This window comes from Quercus suber, unplaced genomic scaffold (genome assembly GCF_002906115.3).
Source record: "Quercus suber isolate HL8 unplaced genomic scaffold, Cork oak 2.0 scaffold_521, whole genome shotgun sequence".
Lineage (NCBI taxonomy): Eukaryota > Viridiplantae > Streptophyta > Magnoliopsida > Fagales > Fagaceae > Quercus > Quercus suber.
Window position 1 is genome coordinate 32844 of NW_027069970.1, and position 10307 is coordinate 43150.

The 10307-nt window shown below is 32.4% G+C and overlaps 1 protein-coding gene across 1 annotated transcript; it reads right to left on the reverse strand.

Annotated features, from left to right (window-relative positions):
• Positions 1–1051: 1051 nt before the first annotated feature.
• On the reverse strand, positions 1052–8979 carry LOC111986679 (phenylacetaldehyde reductase). Its single transcript, XM_065763739.1, has 6 exons — positions 8765–8979; positions 6430–6599; positions 4831–5022; positions 3274–3436; positions 2689–2878; positions 1052–1412 (listed from the first exon to the last, which is right to left on the reverse strand). The coding sequence occupies exons 1-6, from the start codon at positions 8883–8885 to the stop codon at positions 1268–1270; spliced, it is 981 nt and encodes a 326-aa protein (XP_065619811.1). The 5' UTR covers positions 8886–8979; the 3' UTR covers positions 1052–1267.
• Positions 8980–10307: the final 1328 nt, after the last annotated feature.

A 10307-nucleotide genomic window follows, 5' to 3' on the forward strand; every position in this document is an offset into this window, starting at 1 on the left:
CTGAAAAATAAAATTTTAAATGTAAAATAGACTTTTCCTATACAATAGAGCGGAAATTCAGCTAAAAAAAAAAGAGCGGAAAGAATCTTGTTACCAATATATCTTCGTAATTTATCATTCTCTTGCTATTGTTCCATCAATATCGATTCCCTAGTAATTAATTCTATCATTTGGCATCATTGACAGCCATTGCCATAATTTTTACCACCATAATCTTTTAAATAATATGAGCTATGCTTTTGGGATGGTAAACTAATATGTCCTCTCTCTCTCTCTCTCTCTCTCTCTCTGTTGTGAGGACTCTTTCATTTTACAATATTCATTTTTATCATATCCACAACCTTTTAGGATCCAACTCTAGATTATTATTATTATTATTATATTTGATATGATATATTTATACGTAATAATAAATAATAGATGTTCTAATAAATAAACCTATCTTCTTCGTCACATTTTCTACAAAGTCACCTCATTAGTTAAGAACCAAATTCAACCAACCAAAAATTGAAGGAACAAAAATTGAACCAAGTTCCATTTTTTAAATTTCATTGATCAAATGCCCTTTACTTACAATTTAATCTTCGAATGAATTTTAAACTTAATTATAAGGTTTAACGTGTCTAGCTAATTTCTAATAGGTTTAACCATTCCAGTGGAAATGAAACTAACCTTCAATTAAAAGACTGTCCCGGCTTACGCCTTTTTTGTATGCGAAGTACAAGAGTCTATATATATATACTGTCGCAATTTCGAATGACATGACAGTTTTACGTACCCAAAGAATTTATAATTATTTTATTTAATTTGAACCTTGAATAGATCTATTTCAAATAGAAATTAAGGTTGGCAATATCTTGAATGAAAGTTGAGGCACTAATTCAGAATCATAATAATGCCAGTGGCAACATTGACAAGGAGATTAATTACCATCACGGCATCAGCGACTATTATTAAGTAGTACATAGTCTTTCTCATAATCATTCTCCAATTCACATCAAAATAACCATCACACAGCTCTTATAATTTTTAAAGTGGTAATTACTTAATCTAAACAGAAAAGAAATGCATAGCATTTCCTTTTATTGGATAGGAAAAAGTCTGGGACTGAAGTTACTAACCAACGTAGTGCATACATAGATACAAAGAGAAATACACCATCAAGCTGAAGACTACTAAAACCAAAACACCAACCAAAGCATGGTTCTAGGCAACATGCCTCACCATTGTTTATTACTTGGCAGGAACTTCAGGGTGCTACCAACACTTAAAAACTGATAAACTTCTTTTCCTTCAAGCTTTCAACAGTTTCCTTGAGGCTCACCTCAAAAGGAATGTATTCAATACCCAAGCTTCTTGTCCTTTCTTTGGACACCTGATATGTTGGCGCAAATGGCTTATCATCTGCACACCTGTTAAAAGTTATTTGGAAAAGGAAAAAGAAAATGTTTATGTTTATGTAGATAAACGACTAAAAATAATAAACAACAAACTGTAAAGAGTAGAATAGTTGGAATTTGGAAACAAGCCCAAATTTTGGTTTTATGAGTTATCTTCAAAGAGTTTAAATTCATGAAACCTATAGTCCAAATGCATACTAAAACTTGGTTAGTATTAAAATACAAGTTTGGTTGGGTAAAGGAAGGGACTAAAATGGGTCTTTAGATAAATTCTCATCATTTTTGGTCAGATGGAAAGTAGTTTCACTGGACAATTACTTTGTGAAATGTCATATGGTTTCTATCCCCATCTAGTGCAGTCTTCAATTAGTAATTTCAAACAAATCGAATTCTCTCTCTCTATTTCTTTTATACTTACCTGGAGCAGGATATACTAGTGACTTTTAATTGTAATGCTCCTATATATATTTAGTACTGGTATATTTATGAATTCCTGAAACCTATTGTCCAAATGCATACTAAAACTTGGCTAGTATTAAAATACACCAACAATCTTCATATATATCCTAATCCATCCTGCAACCCCTTTCCCCTCTTTGTTTTACTACCAAATGTGATTGTGTTCTTATTTTTGCAGTTGACAGAGTGAATGTAGAATGCAGATTGAGAATGTTCAAATAACAGAATAACTTATAAAAAGTCAAACAAGTAACAATGTTAAATTAATCATTTGAAATGGGATGATATAATTAGGGTTGGTGATACAGAGTCAGATCATAGGTGCCCCCGTCTCCACCCCTTCCTTTCTTCAAAGTGGGGAAAACAAGCAATTTTTTTAAAAAAAAAAAAAAAGAGGAGGAGGGGGGGGGGGGGGAGGGAGAATTTTGGTTGGGTTGATGCAGGAGGGAGACATTTTTTTGCTAGTGGCAACACTGATGAGTGAGAGAGAAGGGGGAGGGGCAGCAATGAGAGTACTAAGAGAGAGAGAGGAGTGTTTTGGGTATGGTAATAGGATATGTCTGTGCATGTGTGTGTATCTGCAGGGTAGACGGGGCAAGGATATTTTGCCATCCCTAGATAAAATTTAACTTTTTTTGGTCCAACAAGACAAACAAAAAACACAACTAAGCAATATGTGGAATCACTGAAAGACAATACATAACGAGTCAATGTGTAAAATCATTGAACCACATCATACGAACAGATATGCGCAGTTGGAGCAATTACTGCTAATGGTGAGTATTACTAAAATATTATATCTTGGCAATAAAGGGAAATGAAGACTTACTTCTCTGGAAGTTGTACAGAGGGATAAAGTTTTCGTAAAACCCTCACAACTTCAGAATGGTGTATAACGCTCTCAACCAAACAATATCTTCCACTAGCTGTAGGAATTTCATATGCTTGAATATGTGCATTGGCAACATCTTTGACATTAACCCATCCAAATGCTACATTGGGAAATGTCTGATGAGTTCCTGCATCAAATAAAGAAATCTTTTTCTGATGAATAATAAAGTTTTATTAGGGGAAAATTAAAAAAAGAGCTTCTCAATACACTAGGTGTCCTAGGTGTGTACTAAGATAGCAACAACATAAGGAAAATGAATAATTATCATTGAAATCCAACAAAGTAGAGTAGGAATGGCTTTTGTACAAAAGATGAACTGGACAAAAATGGCTAGCATCAACTGCTTACTTAACATCCTTTTTCAGTAGAAGAGAGATCTGTTCACAATCTTAAATGAGTTATCAAATATTTGGATTAACATTTTAAACCATCTTCCCAAAAAGTTGTTGGTCAAAATACTTATTGAGATAAATCAGAAACCAGGATCAGTACAAAACTTAGGGGAAAAAAAATACACAATACCATTTATTAAGTTCAAAATCGCAGCAGCACTTGTGTTAAGCGTTGGCTGTAAGAGAGGACCAATCACCATTGCAGGGTTAATTGTAACTATGTCAATACCCTTCTCTTTTGCAAACTTCCAGACATTTTCTTCAGCCAACGTCTTTGAAAGCATATACCATTGCTGGAAAACCATTCAACAGGATACACAAAAACATTAATAGCCATTAGTAGTATGGTTCCCAGACTTATAAGTTATCATAAATCTCTGATTAAGAGAACAAATTAACCACATGTTTGATGAACTAAATCTGCATAACAATGATGGATGCAGGATCACTTAAATTACATGGCGCTGGTCAAAATCACTTGGATGGACAAGGAAATCTTAAGTCTGATATTGCAATAAAACATTGAATGGGCCAAATTACCCAAGTAATTATGTGGGAGCAGGAGCAATAGAGCATATCCTAAGTTTCAGATTAATTCTAGAGAGTGAGCTCATACATGTTTTAGAAAAATAAATACTTTCACACTTAATTGCAAAAGAGTCTCTATATTATTAATTTTGTAAACCAGTGTTCCATGTTTTCTTACAACATATTCAAAAAGATCAGCTCTCAAAATAGTAAGGTCATGAACAGAAGCAAGACTCAATATTTATAGATCTATGTAAAACCATTCGGCTTCAATCATAAAGTATCTCTTAACTCACTAAAAGGCTGTTATATAAATACTCTCTATTCCAAATTTGTTTATCCATTATTCCATTTTGGGATGTCCCAAAACATTGTCCATTTTAAAAAAGCCAAGAGACACAATTTAAAAAAATTTCCTAGTTTGACTTCAACTTGAAAACTCAACACCCATTTTAAATTGAATTTTTTTTAGTTTAAAATTTTAAAAAGGAGACGTGGGCTGGAATTATGGTCGTTAATTATACTGACCTCACCCCATTCAAAATAAAATCCCCCTAAACACAATGGAATACTCCACTCCAACTTTCAAGCACCATATTCCATTTTATGACCATCCAAAAAAAAAAAGCCCCAAACCCCACCCCCTCTCTCTTTTCTGTAAAAAAGAAATGACATATGTAAGTCATGTAAAAGAAATGATATGAAGATTAATCTATGGCAAGCACTAATAGCCTGACAAGCTCTCGTTACTTTATGGTTCTAACTTAATAGAAGACAAGCTCCCAACTTTATAATATTTTAAGTTTTAAACAGTAGGAACCTTGCTAAAACTGAAAGTTCAAATTATCAGTCTCAATGTTCTCAACAATTATGGATTAGAAACAGTTGCACTTATCAATGTAACATGCACAGTCCCAGAGATGTTGATGCTTACTGGATGCATAAATCATCTCAATTAGTACATAGTTTGTACATAGTACATAAAATAACAAGGCAAATCACCATTGTTTTTAATCTATGAAAATTCCAAAAAAGGAATCTGAAAAGTAGTTCTAGTAACCTAGTTTGCACTGGAATCACTTCAATATTACGGGCCATGATTTATATTTATCACCATCTTTATTTTCAAAAACGCATGAAGAGTAATGCCCCTACATACCTTTGTTTCCTTACAAACATCTGGATCAGAAAACCAAGTCTCATCAACAACTACATCAGGAGCTTTAGCTTTTTTATTGCAATGAACTGCAGCCATAGAGGATGTCACAACTACCCGCTTAACAGATGGAAATTTCGCACAAGAATTAAGAACATTAAGTGTTCCCTTCACTGCAGGTTCAAGTAATTCTGCCTGAATGATGAGAGCAAAGTTAAGTCATATTCTTTTTTCTTTTTGGGGGAGAGGGGAGCACCACTAACATTAGCTAAGGCAACAAAATCATATGACCATTCACTGTTCACAAAAAACTTAGAATACTGTTATAATATTTTATTTTATTTTTGATAAGTAATTTATTATACTGTTATAATATAATATTCAAAGACTAACTAAAATACTATCATCATGTTTTTTAAGTAGGACACCAGCCTACAATTCCAGGCAGCGTTTTGATAGTGCTTATAGGAACAAGAAAACAATATTCAGGTAGCAATAGCAACACATTTAACATTATTAAAATTAAAAATTGTGAAACAGGCAGTTACAAGCTGTGCTTCACAAGGTTATGACTTTGTCAATTGGAAATTATTGGGATTACTGTTTTGTTTAAAATATTCTGGTCCATTCTGGATAGATATTGTATAACAAACTTCTCTCAATTATAATCTGTGGCCAGGCATCAACACAGATCAGGACTAGAAGGGCTTAAGGCATCAGATTCTTTTCTTTCAAAACCAATCCTATTCTAAAGAATATTGCCTTACAATCTCCAAAGCAATAACCACCATAATTATGGTTTCCAGAGGACCCACATCTATGATTTATCCAAAGAGACTCCTTTGTAATACTATGAATTATGCCTCCACTTCTCAAAAGTTGAGTTTGGGGTAGATTCACACTTCACCAGGTTTTCTTAGCAGGTCCTGCCTAAATCACTACTGAGAACATAGTTGGTGGTAAAGAAGGAAGAAAATGATAAGTCTAATAAAAAAATATTTATAAAATTGTAGTGTGTTTATGAAGGGGGATACATCACTTTTCAGAAGTGTACTATATATTTTCTACTCACCATCCTTATCCAGGCACCTTTGAAAGTGCACATAGAGGCTCAAGTAAAATATATTACAATTAAAGTTTAGAAGGTACATTACAACCACACCATAGTTGTTGGGGGCAAAGTGCAATTAACCCCAACATTTTTTCATCGGTAAGCCACATAACACCAGATGGGTTTTGAACCTGTGACCTCAACCTACAGTTGAATTTAAAGAGAAAAAGGCAATAGGCTGCAATTTTAACTTTCAAGTCCAAAAAAGTCTGCTTAAGTAATTAACTTGGTTAGTTTTGTGTTGGCAATGGTACAAGAAGCCACACTCAGAAAAAAGAATAGTGCTGTAAATCAACTCTAAGATTCCTATTACGTGCTTCTCGTCTCTTGATAAATAGAGAAAAAGACCTATTGTGGAATTTTCTAAAAAGCTTGTTGAATTTTTCAGAAGAAAAGTGTACGGATAAAATCTTTAACCAATTCCATCAATAAACCATAATTTAAACATTTACTATTATTAAGCATTTAAAGAATAGTAAAATGGGATGAACCTCTGGGTCTGTGACATTATGATAGAAGGGAGATGCAGTGTGGAAAACCCCATCACAGCCCTCAACAGCAGAATCAAAAGAACCTTCTTCCAGTAGATTTGCTTTGAATAGGTGAAGTCTCTCCTTGGCCCCATCAAGTACTTGTAAGTGGTTTGTTTTCTTTGAATCATCTGCAGGAGGTAGAAGTGAACTTGATTAGTATATCCATCCAAATCTTAACTATACAGTTGACCTAAGGAAAAGGGTAACAATCCCAATGACTCATTTATAGAAAATCAGAATGAAACAGAAGAGTCATCCGGTAACAATAAATAGACATGCAAAACAAAGGACAAAATAGCATTTTCATTTCTCTAATGTATGAGAGTGCAGTATGAAATTTAAGGGCAGTTTTTAGACAATCTAACATATAATCCAAATTAGTATACTTCTTTTTTATAAGCACATTGACAAAAACAATATTACATATACATATTGTGCATGATCTCATATATATTTGCATTTTTATTCCCAAGACTGTTAACAGCAACAAAAAAGAAAAATTACAGCTACAATCTTACATAATTACAAAATCCATTTAGAGTGCAAAGACTACAAAAGAGCACTACCATACACCAGAGGACATGTTATTCTAAATCCCAAATTATCTGATGATTTGTTCAGAACTTTGGGGATGAAAAATCATATAGGAAAGGACAATGATTCAATTTTAATCATCCCTTCGAGGTCCAAATACAGCTCTGAAGCAATTTGCAGAGAGTGTAATTACCCAGTCACTGTAGTCTTCATCAGATTTATTTGAAATGGTGTTTATTTGATTTGTTTACAAAAACTTTTCCAATCATTTAGATGGACAAAAATTCCTCTATATGGGTTTCCATATAATACTTAGTGAACGTTTGGATACAGCTGAAATGATTTTTCAGCTGTGTCCAGCATCTGTCAGTGGGTCCTGAGCGCTATTCGGACCCACAAACCTATTTTTAGGTCAAAACTTTCATTAAAAATTATTCTCACGGCACTATTCATATATTTAAAAATTAGTTTGCTACAGTGTTTTCAGTTTTCAACGATAAGCATTATCCACACTTTCATTAAAAATGAGTACACAACACTATTCACGCACTTAAAAATTATTTTGTTATAATATTTTCAATTTTTAGGAATAAACAGTATCCAAACAGACTCTTAGTACTTGTTTGGTTCAACTTACTTTTCAGCTTTTTGAGCTTTTTGAAATTTGGGATGTTTGAAAAAGTTGTCCTAAGAAAAAACTGTAGTTTAAAAAAACTGTACTAGGTAAAGTGCGGTTTGAAACCACATTACCGAACAGGCACTAATTCCAATTTCTTCTCCTCATTTTCTTTATTATATATTACTTTGCCAATTTTCAAGATGAAGAAACATACTATATGACATCGAAATCAAGCATGGATAATCAAGTATTAATTAATTCCAGAGTTCTAACCATCCATTTCCACTTCAGACATTGATCAAAATACATATTAACTGAAATGGGCATGGGCATGTACAATCAACTAATAATCTAATCACTTAAATTTAGAACAATCATCTCCACGAGTTTATGCCCTTTTCAATCCATTAATCTAGTTATTAATATTGAAGTTTCAATCACCTCCCAACACCCCTCCCCCAAATATATATATATATATATATTTTAAACAAAACATCTGAACCCAGTTCCCAAAAACCCTCAATCAGTGTCTCAAAGAGATCTGATAACAATCAAAGGCTTTATGAAAAAAACGAAAATGTATGATTATTATACACAAACTGGAACTGGGTATTCTTTAAAATTTTGATCCAAAGCAACAATGTTAATCACAAAGAATCCAAAACCTCACCATTAACCCATACTAACAAACAAAAGAGTCCCAAAAAATAAAGAATCAGAACCCATAAAAAAAACAAAACTTTAAAACAAATATACCAATTTTATAAACAATATCCTTGATCACAACCAGGAACTGGGTATTTCTTATAAACAAGAATCAAATTGGGAAAAGAAAAAAAAAATCCAAACCCAGTTCCCAAAACCCTCAATCTGTATCTCAAACAGCCCTGATAGCCATCAAAGAGTTTATGAAATACCAAAATATACGATCATAAGCCAAAACCTGGAACTGGGTATTGCTTATAATTTTACACCATGGAAGAACGTTAAACACAGTGAATCCAAAACCCCTCTCCAACTCCAAAGAATCAGAGCCATAAAAAAAAAAACATAACTTTAAAACAAAGACTCCAATTTTATATTATAAACAAAGAGAGTGAGTGTGATAGAGATAGTGTCAGTGAGAGTGAGAGTACTAACTGGGGTCACGAACAGAGGCCTTGACTGTGTAGCCACGGTTGAGAAGAAGCTTGACAAGCCATGAAGCTATGTAACCAGAGGCACCAGTCACACACACAATCTTCCCAGCCCCACCGCTCATCCTTTTTCTTTCTCCTTTCTTTCAGATTTTTCTGCCTATTGCGTTTTGGTTTTGGCAATTGAATAAATTGGCTTTGCGTATTATAGGAAAAACATACCCAGTTTTGGTAAATCCCTTTTTTTTTTGGGTAAATTCATTTCCTCTGAATCGGTCAAGTACAGTAACGCCTAATAATTCTTCATATCTGGTCCCCATACGTGTCGCCATCAACAACCACAAAGTACAAACAAACTAAAAGACATATCTTATTTTTTTACTGATAACAATTGTTTTTTTTAAAGAAGAAGTTGTATTAGTATTTGACTATTAATATGAGAGAGAAATGTGAAGATGAGAAAAAAATAGTTTGGTGATGAAAAAATGGTACGTATGAAAAAAAAAATAAAAAAAAATTCAAAAAGAATAAATTATATTAGTACTTGACAACTAACGTGGGAGAAGTGTGAAGGTGAAAGAAAAAAATGTTTATTATAGATGAATTAAGTCGTAAATTGAGGATCTCAAATAAATAAAGTACCTTAAATAATAGTATAGATTAGACCATTCACATCATCTAATGCAATAATTCATGTCTATTTTACCATAAGAATTTGTTTTTTCTATATTATATACCCACTTTTTAAAACACTTCCCATCAGATTATTTATTTTACACAAAATTTTATTAAAATATTAATTTTTCTTTTTTTCTTTTTAATTTTCTCTTTCTTCGCGTACAACATCTATCATTCACACTTTTCTTTCATCTTTGAAATACATAAAAAAAAAAAAAAGAATAAATAATTAAATACAAATAAATAGTATCAATGTAAATTTACATAATTATACACAAATTGAATCAATTTTAGGAAAAATTATGTAAATTATGCGCATTTTTCTATTATACGGGGCTGACTAATGTGAAGTGAATTTTTCTTCTCAAAAAAATATTAGGTCCATTTTTTTTTTCTAATCCTAGATTACGTACATTGTTTTTTCTTTACATAGATTAGGTGCATTTTTTTAAACTCCTTTTAACAAAAGATTAGGTTCAAATTCGTGTATTCCCAAAAGAATGTAATAATAATTTGTGTGTTTGAGCAAATAGTGAAAGGCAATCATGATGTAGCAAGTGCGGAGTTAAAAAAATAAATAAATAAAGGGAAAAGAAAAAGTACTTGAATGATTTTTTTGTCATGGCCTCTATTTAAAAAAAAATTAAAAAAAAAAAAAAAAAAAAAAAAAAAAAAAAACCACCGCTCATCCTTTTTCTTTCTCCTTTCTTTCAGATTTTTCTGCCTATTGCGTTTTGGTTTTGGCAATTGAATAAATTGGCTTTGCGTATTATAGGAAAAACATACCCAGTTTTGGTAAACCCCTTTTTTTTTGGGGTAAATTCATTTCCTCTGAATCGGTCAAGTACAGTAACGCCAAATAATTCTTC